We start from the raw sequence: 13,391 nt of genomic DNA, 5'->3' as shown, positions 1-13,391 counted from the left end.
AGGAGGACCTGAGTTCAAATCTGGCCTCAGATCAAACACTTGACATTTACTAGCTGTGTGACTCTGGCAAGTCACTTAACCCCAATTGCCTCACCCAAAAAAAAGGTGGGGGAGAGCTTCTTATAAGGATGATATCTCTGGCTCAGCACCATTGTGCCAATTTTACAGGCTCACTTCAAGTCACTGTTATTGTATGAATTGTTTTTATCACCTCTGTATATTCATCTTCTCAGTTATAGATTCATAAAGTAATGGCTTTATAGCATTTCAGAGATAGAAAGAACCTTAGAGGTCATGTAGAATGTCTCATTTTACAGATGAGGAAATGGAGGCCCAGGGTATGGAAGTGACTTGCCCAAGGTCATATAACTAATTTTGGGGAGGTAGGGGAATGGGGGAGGGGAGGGTCCCTTTGCTATATTCTGTCATTTTGAAGTTCTAGGCATTTCTTAGACTAATAGACTGCTTTAGCTCCTGTCAATCCAGGTTTAATACTTAAGGTGACAGTGCTATTATAACTGTTTGCTTCAGTTTAATGGCTTGACTGAACCTCCATCTCTGCTGCTTTGTTCTCATTACAGGTAAATAACAGGTATTTCCGTTGTCCTTTTAAAATTTTGACTGTATGTACAAAAGGGCAGCCATGCCTGCTTTCAGACTTCCTTGTGGGGTCTCTCCATGTTTTCAGAGGTGCTTTGTGCAGAATCATAAAGCTAAAAGCCCTTTCTAGCTCAAGATTCAGTTCCACTAGAACGTTGGTGATGATGATGGCGATAAGTGAAGTAAGAGGGTGAAATAGGACCTGGAGATCCTAGATCTGGAGTTGGAATGGACAGTCTGGCCCCTTATTTTACAAATGAGAGAACTGAGGCTTAGGCAGGCTAAATGAGATCATCTGCTAATGCCTTCTCCTGCCTAAATGATTTTGTATTTATTTTCTATACATTTTGCATATGCCTATTTTGTATACACTTGTATGTGTCCCTCTTGTCCCCCCCCCAAGAATGTAAGCTCCTTGAGGTTCAGGTACTGTTTCATTTTCATCTTTGTGTAGCCTGTAACAGCTAGCATAGTGACTAGAACATAATGAGCATATGTAGTGCTTTTTCATTTGATTCTCACAATAATCCAGTGAGACAGGTAGTATAAACGTTATTTCTCCCATTTTACAGATAGATGAGGACGTTGAAGCTCAGGGGAGAGTGACTTGAATGTTGTTTAGTCATTGACAGAACTTAACTTCCAGAAGGCATTTCTCCAGCCCTTTCTATTATATCACACTGTTGTGATGCTATAATGTAAGCTGAAAGTGAGGGGGATATATATTTGCCTTTGGAGTAGATGATGGGTATATTTTTTGTTTGTCATCAGCTTTACTTTCCTAATAATGGTTTCCTTAGGCTAATTAAAAAATTAGTTTGCATTCCTGAACACACAACTCAGCTAACTGGAAGATGTGATCGGATAGCATGCTGAGTGGTGGTAGGAAAGTCTGTTGATTTAAAAATTCATCCCAGATAATTATTTGGGTAATTTGCTGATTTTACATAGCCGTTAATGCAAATTGCAAAATAGTCCATGGATAATTTGTCTGTAGAGGGTGAGATGATGGCCCTTCCAGGTCTGTGATTTTATTTGGGTAAGGAACTTTCAGTTTGGAAACTCTCCACCAGTGCAGAGCAGCATTTCATCTATAACTTAAAGTCTTAGAGGCCATGAGAAGTTTTATTTCCTATGGAATAAGTCCTCCCCTACCTTTTGAACAAGAATGCTGCTTCTGGTTAGGAGGGTACTCCCAGTTAAGTGGTGAAAAATGATTTTTCTGAAAAACACCAAAGCAAGACTTGACTCTGATAGGCCTTTTTTTAGCCAGAAACTCCTTATAGAATTATGGAATGTCAGAGGCAGAACTCTTCTTAAAGAAATCCATCCTTTTACAGATGAGTAAACTGAGGTTAAGTGACTTGTCTAAGGTCACAGGGCTAAGAAATGACAAATTTAAGGATTTGAATCCACATTCCTTACTCTTAATACCTTGTTCTTTCCACAATGTCATTTTGTTCTTTATATAAATAAAATAACTCTATTTAGCTCTAATCACATTGTGAGTCAAAGTCAGTTCTAAAGTCAATAATTTTAAATAGTCGTGTTTGAAATTGGCATGATGTCTGTTCTAATTATCCTTGTTTAAGGAATATGGGCATTTTGGGTTTTTTTGCATCTCTTCCTTAGAATGTATAGATAAGTATGTATAGCATATCTATTAATTGGGGATATCTACTTGTAACTCCTCTTGCCTGACCTCTCTGCACATATTTTTCTCTTTTGACAGAGCTTATGAACAACTCAATGTGAAGCACGAGCCTCTCCAGCTCATCCAGCCTCAGTTTGAGACTCCACTGCCTGCCCTTCAGCCAGCCGTAAGTTGCCAAGTTTTTGGGACATGTGATGGAGCTGTTGCCTGGCATTCATTTTGCCCAGTATACCTAGTTGTAGAAACAGTGCTATGACAAAAAGGGTGGATAAGGAAGTCAAACTAAAGCTGATTAAAATAGGTAGCTGCTATAGGAACATGGGCCTGGAGGCTTTATTTCCAAGTCATGCTAGTAGAAATGAGGCTAGAAGAACAGCAAAATATTCATCTTGTTACCTTTGAACCTACTTGGTAGAAGATAAACTGGCATTTTAATAGTGATAGTAATAAAGTCTTAGGTTTAGTTTCAAAGAAATCAATTTTGCAAGTACAGTCAAAGCTGTTAACCAAACTTTTACTTGAAAGTGTTTTGTCTTAGTGTGGAATTTTGTCTTCTTTTGGAAATACAGGAAATTGTAAGGTGAAAATAGCTTGTGTCACATTTACAAATACATGACAAAACTGTCCATTTTGGATTTCTTTCTCTCCAAACAAAGATGCTTAGAATTAAAATAATTTAATGAATAAAGTTGCCTCTGTTAGTCATTCAGCATTTTTTAAGTACCTACCATGTGCCAGGCATTATGTTAAGTGCTGAGGATACAAGAAGAAAAAAAGGCAGTCCCTGCCTTCAAGGAACTCACAGTCTAAGGGGGGAGACAACCAGCAACCAGCTACATACAGACAAGCAATATACAGGATAATGAGGAAATAAAAGATAGAAGGCACTGGAATTAAATGGGGTTGAGAAAAGCTTCCTATAGAAGATTAGATTTTAGGTGAGACTTAAAAGAAGCCAGGAGGCAAAGCTGAGGAAGGAGAACATTCCAGGCCTGGGGGGCAGCCAGAGAAAATGCCTGGAGCCAGGAGATGGAGTGGCTTGTTCAAGGACTAGCCAGAAAGCCAGGGTCACTAGATTGAAGAGTATGTGGCAGGAAGTCAGGTGTGAGAAGACTGGAAAGATAGGAAGGGACTAAGTTAAGAATGGCTTTGAATGCTGGACACAGGATATTGTATTTGATTGTGGAGGTGTTCGGGAACCACTGGGTTTATTCAGTAGAGGGGTGATGTGATTGAACCTGTGCTTTCGGAAAATCACTTTGGTGGCTGCATAGAGGATGGATTGGAGTGTCTCTGGCAGGCTTGAGCCCAAAGCACAGTATTGAATTTTGTTTTCCACAAACTTAAAAGTTTGACAATCAAGAAATAGTTAAATAAATTGTGAAATATTAGTGGAATGCTAGAATGCAGTTAAGACCAATCGATATGAAGTCTACCAAGCAGAATGAAAAGAATGGAGTACACACTAACTGTAACTGTAGAAGGGTAAAAAAAAATGAAGATGAGTGGCTAACAACCATTCTGGAAAGCCATTTGGAATTGTGTGAAGAGAGTGACTGAAATGCCCACACCCTTTAATCCAGAGATTCTACTGCTAGGCCTGTAACCCAAGGAAGTAATTTCAAAAAGCAAGGCTCCCTAGCCCAGGGAATACTTGTAACTGCACTGATCGTGATCACAAAGAATTGGAAACAAAGTAGATGCCCATTGATTGGGGAAGGGCTGAACAAATTGTGGTATGTGAATGTGATTGAATGAATACTGCTGTTCTACAAGAAATTAGATTTATTTGTTTTATCTTCTCAGTGACCAGGACAATGTTCTGCACATAGTAGGGTGCTTAATGTTTGTTGAATTGTGCTTTGTATCACCCAAAGCTCTTGTATAGTTCTATTCACATAGTCTGTATTCACTTACTAACATCTAAACTTTGCATCTCATCATCTAGCATAATAGCTGCTTTTAGTAAATTGTTTATTAAATTATCTGGTTAAATATCCATTGAATTAATGAATTTAAGTAGGTTTGCTTTAACAACTGATCATGGAAATGGTGAAGATGTGTAATGGAGAGGGACAAGTGGGAGGTCAGGAGTGGAATAACAACTGAGGGTTTTACATAAGGAAGGATCTGAGATTTCTCAAATGGTATATCTGTGGTATTACACTTAAAAGTACTTATGCAATAACAGTGCATTCTGAGATCATTTGGAATGTTTTATTTAGGATATTTATTATAGAATATTTCTCTTTTAACCATTTTAATTCATTTTAGAAATTTCAATAGCCTATGGTAAACTTTGCACTATTAATAACAAAAGATGTTTTATACCTAGGTTTTTCCTCCCAGTTTCAGAGAATTACCACCACCTCCTCTGGAACTGTTTGACTTGGATGAAACTTTCTCTTCAGAGAAAGCACGGCTTGCTCAAATTACCAATAAGTGTAAGCTTGATCAATTTATATTTTTTTTTCCAAAATATGTAACTGTAACATTAGTCTCACTGAGCTGAAAAAAACAGAATTTTAAAGTACATTTTATGTTTTGTTTATTTCATGTAAATTATTCTTATATTTTCCCCTCAAGTGGCTCATTATCCCAGTTAGTTAGACCATAGTGTTAATAAATTGAAGATATGGGTTTTATTCCTTTATGGACTATTAACTGGCCACAGATTGTGCTCTCAACATAAGCTGCTTCTCACAAATATGTGTTATTGGTCCCAGGGTAGGTTAAGCAAAGAATATGGATGGATGAATACAAATCAATCACCACTCTCAGAAAAGAAATTAAAATGTGCATGCACAGTTGTCATTGGGTCAAAGGAGTCATTTTTGCTTGATATGTAATGTGGAAAGGATGGCTCCAAGCAATCATAGGTACCCAAACCATTCAAGCCTCTTTTAATGAGAAATGTCAAGCTTTTATCAGAATTGATAAGACCTTTTACCACCATGTATACAAATAATAGGGTTCTAAAGCTTCTGTTATTGTGTATAACTTTAATAGCATCTTATATTTGAAAATTTAATTTAGAGATAGCAAAAGCTCTGTGAATATGTAGAATGTGGCACATTTTAAACTTTGGGTTGTGGCAGAAGACAGGAGTTGAGCTGAGTGTGCCAATCTTTTTAGGTACTGAAGAGGACCTGGAATTCTATGTCAGGAAGTGTGGTGACATTCTGGGAGTGACTAGTAAACTACAAAAGGATCAGCAAGACGCTAAACATGTTCTGGAGCACATATTCTTCCAAGTTGTGGAGTTTAAGAAGCTGAATCAGGTAGTGTTTTTATTACATACTGAATACTAGAAGTATTGTTTGGTTCCATGTGAGAGCTGGAGTCACGGGTTTTTTTTAATGTTATCTAAAGTTCTGATGTTGAAGATCATTTTTCTAAAACAGGTATAAGGAATTTCTGCCATGTGAACTGATTGAACCTTTGGCTTAATTTATCAACTGTGCTCTTTATTCCTGCCAATTTTAAAGAGTCAATTGCTTATTGCCAGCCTTTGCCCTCAGCTATTAGTGTTCCCGTGAGAAGGAGCAGATTAGTGGATATGAGTTTGAGGAGGGAAGGAGGGAGGGAATAAACATCTTTTTAGTGCCTACTGTGCACAGGCACTGTGCTAGGGGTTTTACAAATATTACCTATTTTGGTCCTCTTAACAGCCCTGGGAGGTAGGTGCTGTTATTATCCCCAATTTACAGATAAGGGAACTGAGGCAGACAGTGGTTAGGTGATTTGCTCAGTCACCCAACTACTAAGTGTTGGAGGCTAGATTTGAACTCAGATCTTTGTGACTCCATGCCCAGCACTCTATCCACTATGTCACCTAGTTACTGTGGAGAAGTAGCTCTTGTGCCAGTAATTGAAGTAATAGGGCCCAGGACACCTTAAGCAGGAAGGTGAGAAGGAATTTTGGGCCATTTAGGGATCTGGAGGAGCAGTTACTGTCTCAGTCTTTGATAAAAAGGTGTGACTGAGGGGCAGGATGAATATTGATGACAGGCCTTATGTTTGGTGATCTTAATGGCAGTGGATGATCAGCTTTTAATTTTAGAAATCTTAATCTGTAACTGGGTGAAATTAATAATAACTGACTAGCACTTTAAGATTTGCTAAGTGTTTCTCGAACATGATCCCATTTAATCCTCACAACTGTCCTTTGAGGACAGTGGGACCAACATCACCTTACTTGAATGAGGGCACTGAGGCTCAGAGTGTAAAGGAACCAGCCAGTAGCCTCTGTGTTAGTTTCAGAGGTAGGATCTGAACAGAATCCTACCTGACCCCAAGTCCACCTGTTCTGCCCTGCCATTTGAACTCTCAGCCTCTTAATCTAAGTGTTAGATCAGTACTACAAATCTGAAGTTTCTAATGGCTGCAACTAATTAGCAGCAATTAACCAATCATTAGTGTTTAAATGAGTGGGTTTTAGCATTATACTGAAAATTTTCATTTTTTTCTTTTCTTTTTTTTTTTAGGAGCATGATGTTGATACAAGTGAAGCTACATTTCATAGCAATTACTGAGTACAGTGTCTCTTATAAGACCAGAAGAGGGGGAGATACTAGAACAGCTAACTTGTTGTCTGGTCTCTCACTATAAACTCTTTTCCAACTGTTTTTCTATATATTTGTCAAAATTGCCTCTCCACTATGAGCCGTGCACTTTCATATTGTAAATAGGTACAAAGTTAAAGATTCTACGTATCTTCTGAGTGACTAGGCAGGTGCACTATGAGGATTGCTAACTATCGAAATTATTATGTAAGACAAATGTCCCGTATTCTTTTTTTTATTGGAGCTATACTTTTGTAATGTCAGAAATATTCTTACATTAAAATGTTCTCTTTCAATTCCAGTCCTGTCTTTAGTCTTGTTAAAGGTGTAATAATCTGGTTCAGTTTTTTGGTGATCTTTATGCAACTTTTCTTTTATGCCTAATGAATAATAAATGCTATAGAGAATAAGTTAATTTGCAGAATCTACTTAATATAATGGCCATAAACAAATTAACAGGCTCATAGATCTGTGAAATCTAGCCCCATCCTAAGCTCTAGTCCTGTGTCTCCGATAGCTTTTGGGACATCACAAAATTGGAGGTACCTTCTGTAACATCTCCCCTAAGGTCTTCTCCTTCTCTGAATACTTTACTTGTTAGGCTTTTAAATATAAGATAATACATAATAATTTGTTTTATGTTAATTATCTGTGTATATAACTGCAAACTTTTGTTGATAGCTTTAAAAAAAAAGACTATTAACTTTAACAAGATTACCACAAAATGATTTATTTCTGTGATCCATTCTGAATTTCTTTTCTTGTACATTAAGTCCGTTAATTAATCAGCAGGTATTTATTAAGTGCTTATTGTGTGCCAGGAACTATGTTAGGCAATTGAGACGCAAAAAAAATGAAAAAGTCCCTGCACTCAAGGAGTTTAAATTCTATAGGGGAAGACAATATATATACATGTAAGTTTATATAAAAATATCTGTGGCAGTTTTGGGGAGAGACACCAGCTGCTGGAAGGAATCAGGATTTAGCTGCTGTCATTGTTGCCTTTATATAGTTGTACTAAGTGTCTGTATTCTTTTAATTCTGTTCTTTGCTGGTTATCATGTCTGATTCTCAGTGACCCCATTTGGGGTTTTCTTGGCAGAGTTACTAGAGAGGTTTGCCATTCCCTTTTCCAGCTCGTTTTACAGATGAGGGAACTGAAGCAAACAGGGTTAAGTGACTTGCCCAGGGTCACACAGCTAGTAGGTGTCTGAGGCCAGATTGGAACTCAGGAATATGAATCTTCTGGACTTCAGGCATGGCCCTCTATCCACTGTGCCATCTATGATTCTGTTCACTCTCATGTTAAATTTCTGAAATAGATTTTAAGTACTTGTAAGAAAAGGAATATATCTTATGCTTTTGAAAACTATATTCTTCATAGCACCAAAACACATAGTAGATGCTTACTAAATACTTGCTAAATGATTGAACAAATCAGTGGGAATATATGATGCTCCTTAGATGGTGATTGAAATACATGGGGAATCATTAGGGAAACATTTGATTTAAACACTTATACACATGTTAATAACCTTCACTTTTCTCCTTGGACTGAAGATGGCACTTTGTTTTGTACTTTATTAATGAACTTATAATATTGTGTGTTATTATTAGCTTTGTATGTGTTATGTCCTTCCCAGATTTTAAGCTCTTATTGAATTAAATCACAAGTATTTATTAATTTTGTTTTCATTTTTTTCTTTCGCAGAGCTGTTACCTTACATAAAGTCTTGATCTCTAATGTTTAATTCAGATATATCTTGGCTTGCCCATGAAGTTATGGACTGTGTGCCTCACACTACTTTTGAACTGTAGCAGCTAGCACAGTGATGGGTATATAGGAAATTAGCAGTTAATATTTGTTGGTTTGAAGGGCTTCTGAGGCCACTTTTAGTTCAGTATTCTGTGATTTCTGTTGCTTATCCAGCAAACGCATACTATGCTTGCAGATTTCTGATATGGGGGCAGCTATGTGCAAGGTGGATAGAGCACTGGTCCTGGAGTCAGGGGGACCTGAGTTCAATTCAAATCTAGACTCATAGGTTCCCAAAATGGGCAATACTGCCCCCTGAGGGGTGCTGGACTGAACCAGGGGGTGGTAGTAGCCTTGGGTGCAGTTGGGGGCTTTTGAATAAAAATAAGAGGGCAGCAGAAGCATAAGGAAAGAAGAGAAGACAATTTTGAAAAACTGTACATTTCATCTGTTGTGTAACAGAGTTAAAGTCCTAATGATTACATTATTTTCCAAATAAACATACAAAATGCAAGTTATACCGGTTATAACAAGTTATAATTGGGTATGACACATTATAATTGGTTATAATATAACTGATCAGTGATCAAGTCCACCAACAGGTCTTAACAACCAAGTGTTGGGAAGTCCAGGATGCATTGGCAGAATATGTAGGTGTAATGACTTCTTTATAACAATTTCAACACAGAACCCCCCCATTTACAATAAATTATTAAATTTAAGATGTGTTCATTGTTTTTTAAAAATATATTCTTTTGAAATGATGCAAATTTTTAAAAAGGCATTAAAAGGTTAAAGAAAGTAGATTTCCAGGGGGTGCTGATTAATTTTTTTTCTTGAAAAAGGGGTGATAGGCCAAATAAGTTTGGAAACCTGCCTCAGACATTTGATACTTACTAGCAGTGTGAGCCTGGGCAAGTCACTTAACCCTGATGCCCTTGCCAAAAAAAATTTTTTTCCCACTGATGTGATCCTTATTCTCTTCTAAGAAACATTTTCAGGTTCTGTGATTTTGTTGTTGCTTTGGGCTTTCAGAAAAGAAAAATGCAGCATTCTGAGCGTTTGATTAATGTTGACATCATAATGAGAGCATTTTTGTGAAGGAGTAATATAATATCAGATATGTAAATTACTGAAATATTTAGCATCCCAACTGATGTCCACATGTGTTGTCTTTTAAAGCATGATGATGCATCCTTATTTCAACTATGCTTCCATTGCTTCCAACGTGATTTGAACTCCTCAAAAGCCAGTTTTTGAGCCATCTAAGAAAACAGGTCTTGTTACTTTATTTTTGATGCTGAATGTTATCAGCTAGTTTGAATCACCATACTTAGTGCCTGTTGATCTCTGGCAGTTTCCAAAAATCAACTCTACCCATTGAGCATATTTAAAAGAATATAGATGCAGAAACCTATTCCAAGAGTTCTGAAAAATGTTTTAGGCTATAGCAGTGTTGTTGAACTTTTAAGGGACCACAACTTATTTGTAGATATCAGATCTGGTGACTCTTGTTTCCATTATTCCACAAATACTAGTGACTGAGCAGTAAGTACACTGGCAGTAGGAGGACAAGAGCTGCAGCCTTCAAATGTAGTTAATGGTTAACTTTTTGTTTTAAAATAAAACCCTTAAATGTTTAGGGCATGAGTTTAAATCCTGGCTCTACCAGTTACTATGGGATCCTAGGCAGGTTGCTCTTCTCTAGGATTCTGTTTCCTCTTCTGTAAAATGTGGGGGTTGGATTACAAACACTTTTAAGAGAAACATGTCTTTGTCATATCTCAAATCACCCCACTGGAAAGACAAAAGCCCTGCAATGATTTAATAGACACTTAGGATAAGACCCCAAAAGGGGCTCCCCAGGTTGCTGGGGGAGTCCTGTTTCTGGGCTCCTTAAGGACGTTTCATGATCCTTGGGCCTGGGAGGTGGGGAGGGGGCAGAGGCGGGCACTCCTTCCTTAGAGTTGGCCTAGTGGAGGTGGGTAGGCCCAGGCTCCTTCCAATCATGGCCCCACTTGGAGGGGGTGGGTCCAGGGTAGATAGCAGATAAGGTTAGACTGAGGTAGCTGTAGGCAGCAAAAGGGCAGGGGTATGGCTGGGTATGGTCCTCATGGGAGGGCCTTGTTTATACAGACACTTGGGATGAGTACAAATACTACCATGCATTAAAGTTCAATGTTATCAGTATAAATTATTTAGTAATACTCAACATGACTAATAATAATTATAGCTACTTAAAATTGATGTGGGAAAATTATGCCACACCTTTAATCCCCTTTGCCTTTGGCAAGATTCTGTAAGAGGTAGCATGGGTATGATTATCCTGTATTTACTGAAATGGTAACTCAGGCTTCCCTAGGTGGAGGAACATGGTCCAGGTCATGACATTGGAAGAGATTAGACTCTCCTGGCTCTTCCTACCTTACCTTCTGTCTAGAGGTCTTCTGCAGTAAGGTACCTCTCAAATCAAACTTAATTGTGAAACTCAAAATTGCAGTCCCCTGTTTTCCGCTAACATGATGCTTGGTAGGTATAAATACCTACCAAGTAAGTGCTTGATTGATCTTAAAGATAAGAAGTTCAAGATACTTGCTGCTCAGTTGTGTAGGGCTCTGTGTTTTCTTGGCAAAGATACTGGAGTAGTTTGCCATTTCCTTCTCCAGCTCATTTTACAGGTTAGGAAACTGAGGCAAACAGGGTTAAGTGACTTGCCCAGGGTCACACACCTAGTTGGTATCTGAGGTCAGATCTGAACTCAGGTCATCCTGATCCACTATACCACCTAGCTGCCCTATCCAAGATACGTAAAGAATTAATAGATTAAGAACAAATGTCGTTCCCCCAATAATAAGTAAGAGGTGAAAGCTTATGAGCAAGAAGATATCAAAAGAAGAAATGCAAATCTTCAACTGATTAATCAGCTTTTATGAACACCGACTACATGACAGACACAGGATACAAATAAAAAGAATGAAACAACCTATTCAAGGAGCTCATATTCTACAATATGAAAGAATCCTCTTATCACTAATAATAGTAGAAACTTATTAATCTAAGAAACACTTAGATTTTCTTCCCTATGTCCGTTATATTGGCAAAGATGACAGATGAAAACACTAAATTTTGAAGGGCCTGTAGGAAAGTAAGACAAACTAATTCATTGTTGGTAGAACTGTGAATTGGTCCAACAATTCTTATTAGAAAAGTCACCATACTCTGACCTAGCAATACCACTGCTGGGCATGTACTCCAAGAAGGTCAAAGACAGAGGCAAGGGTCCCACATATAAAAAATACCGCATATTGACAGGAGTACTTTTTCTTAAAGCAAAGACCTGGAAACAAAGTGGTATTTTCTCATCAGCTGGGGAATAGTTGAACAAATTGTGGTATGTGAATGTCATGGGATATTGCTGTGCTGGAGGAAACTGATGAATGTGAAGAATTCAGAGAAACTTGAGAAGACTTGTATGAACTGATAAAGTGAAACCTTTTTAAAAATTACATGGAAACTAATGAAACTAGCCAGCCTTCTTTTCCAGTTGTAATTTTCTTACATATTTTCTGTACTGATTGGTGCTATTGGTAATGTACTAAAGCCTATTTATTCTACCCACCAATCATTTCTCTATTGTCCTTTGAGTGATCCATACTTTTGATTACTCAAGAGTGATACAAAAAGTGGGAAATTATCTTTGGGGTCATGGAGCTCACAGTGCTTAAGGCAATAAGGCATATTCACAAATAACTATGGGAAGCTAGGTGGCACAGTGGATAGATCACCAGGCTGGAATCAGGAATACTTACCTTCCTGATCTCCAATCTGGCCTCAGACACTTACTAGCTGTGTGACCCTGAGCAAATCATTTAACCTTTATGCCTCAGTTTCCACATCTGTAAAATGAACTGGAAAAGGAAATGGCAAATCACCCCAGTATCTTTGCCAAGAAAACCCCAAATGGGGTCACAAAGAGTTGGAAATGACTGAATAACAAGTATATATATAATATAGAACATAATGTGTTAAGTGCCTAAAGGAAGGTAATGGCACATTTCCTTAGCTGTGTGATTCCAGCCAAATCATTTAAACTTTTTGAGCCCAAATTTCTTCATCTGCAAAATGGTGATTAAAAAGACTTGCACTGCTTACCTCACAGGTTTCCTGTGAAGAAAGTGCTTTGTAAATTGTAAATTTTTTTTAAAGTTCTTTGTAAACGTTTGCTATCATTATTCCAAGGAAAAGTTTTAATTTCCTAAGGGAAATTGGGAGTATCTTTCGACTCAATGAATGACTGAGCGAGGCCTAGAATCCAGGTTTTTTGCCTCTCAAACCTCTTCTCTTCCCTTTATACACTGATGTAGAAAGACAACAAAATAGCCCAGAAATTTTTTAAAATTGTGGATATTGACCTGGGAAAGGAAGTACCAGACTATGAGTCTGCAGTATTTCATATGAAGTCAAAGTCAATGTGACCATTGGCTTTGCTTAACTTTTTTATTCTTTGTTACAAGAAAAAGATTATGGGGTGGTGGGCGGGAGGGGTATGTCTAGAAATGACTGTGATATTTAAAAAGGCATCAATAAAATTTTTAAAAATTGTATTTACTATTTTGTTACATACTTTGATGGATCTGTGGTCTTCTCCACCAACCCTGTCTTCTCACTTTGTGTAGTTTTTGTCCATGCCCTTCCATAGGTCTTCCATGGAGTATTTATTTGCCTAATACAATGGAGGCTTTCCTCAAAATAATTTAATATTTTGAGGATATCAAGCATTTGTTATCTTTTGCTCACTGTATTATTTTGATTCATA

General features: G+C 37.6%; 1 protein-coding gene across 3 annotated transcripts in view; it reads left to right on the top strand.

The window, feature by feature from the left end:
- The window catches only part of IFT52 (intraflagellar transport 52), a 36,667-nt gene extending 28,164 nt beyond the window's left edge, over positions 1–8,503 (top strand). For all 3 annotated transcript variants that reach the window (XM_078150240.1, XM_020998633.2, XM_020998634.2), the window contains 4 exons: positions 2,333–2,420; positions 4,590–4,698; positions 5,390–5,535; positions 6,742–8,503. In XM_078150240.1, the coding sequence (XP_078006366.1) occupies positions 2,333–2,420; positions 4,590–4,698; positions 5,390–5,535; positions 6,742–6,789 (391 nt within the window). In that variant the 3' untranslated portion in view covers positions 6,790–8,503. The remainder of the gene's footprint in view (positions 1–2,332; positions 2,421–4,589; positions 4,699–5,389; positions 5,536–6,741) is intronic.
- The last annotated feature ends 4,888 nt before the right edge of the window (positions 8,504–13,391 follow it).

Source organism: Phascolarctos cinereus, unplaced genomic scaffold, assembly GCF_003287225.1.
Source record: "Phascolarctos cinereus isolate Bilbo 61053 unplaced genomic scaffold, phaCin_HiC Scaffold_2;HRSCAF=192, whole genome shotgun sequence".
Classification (NCBI taxonomy): Eukaryota; Metazoa; Chordata; class Mammalia; order Diprotodontia; family Phascolarctidae; genus Phascolarctos; species Phascolarctos cinereus.
The sequence above is the reverse complement of the archived record's forward strand: the minus strand, read 5'-3'. Positions and strand labels throughout refer to the sequence as shown.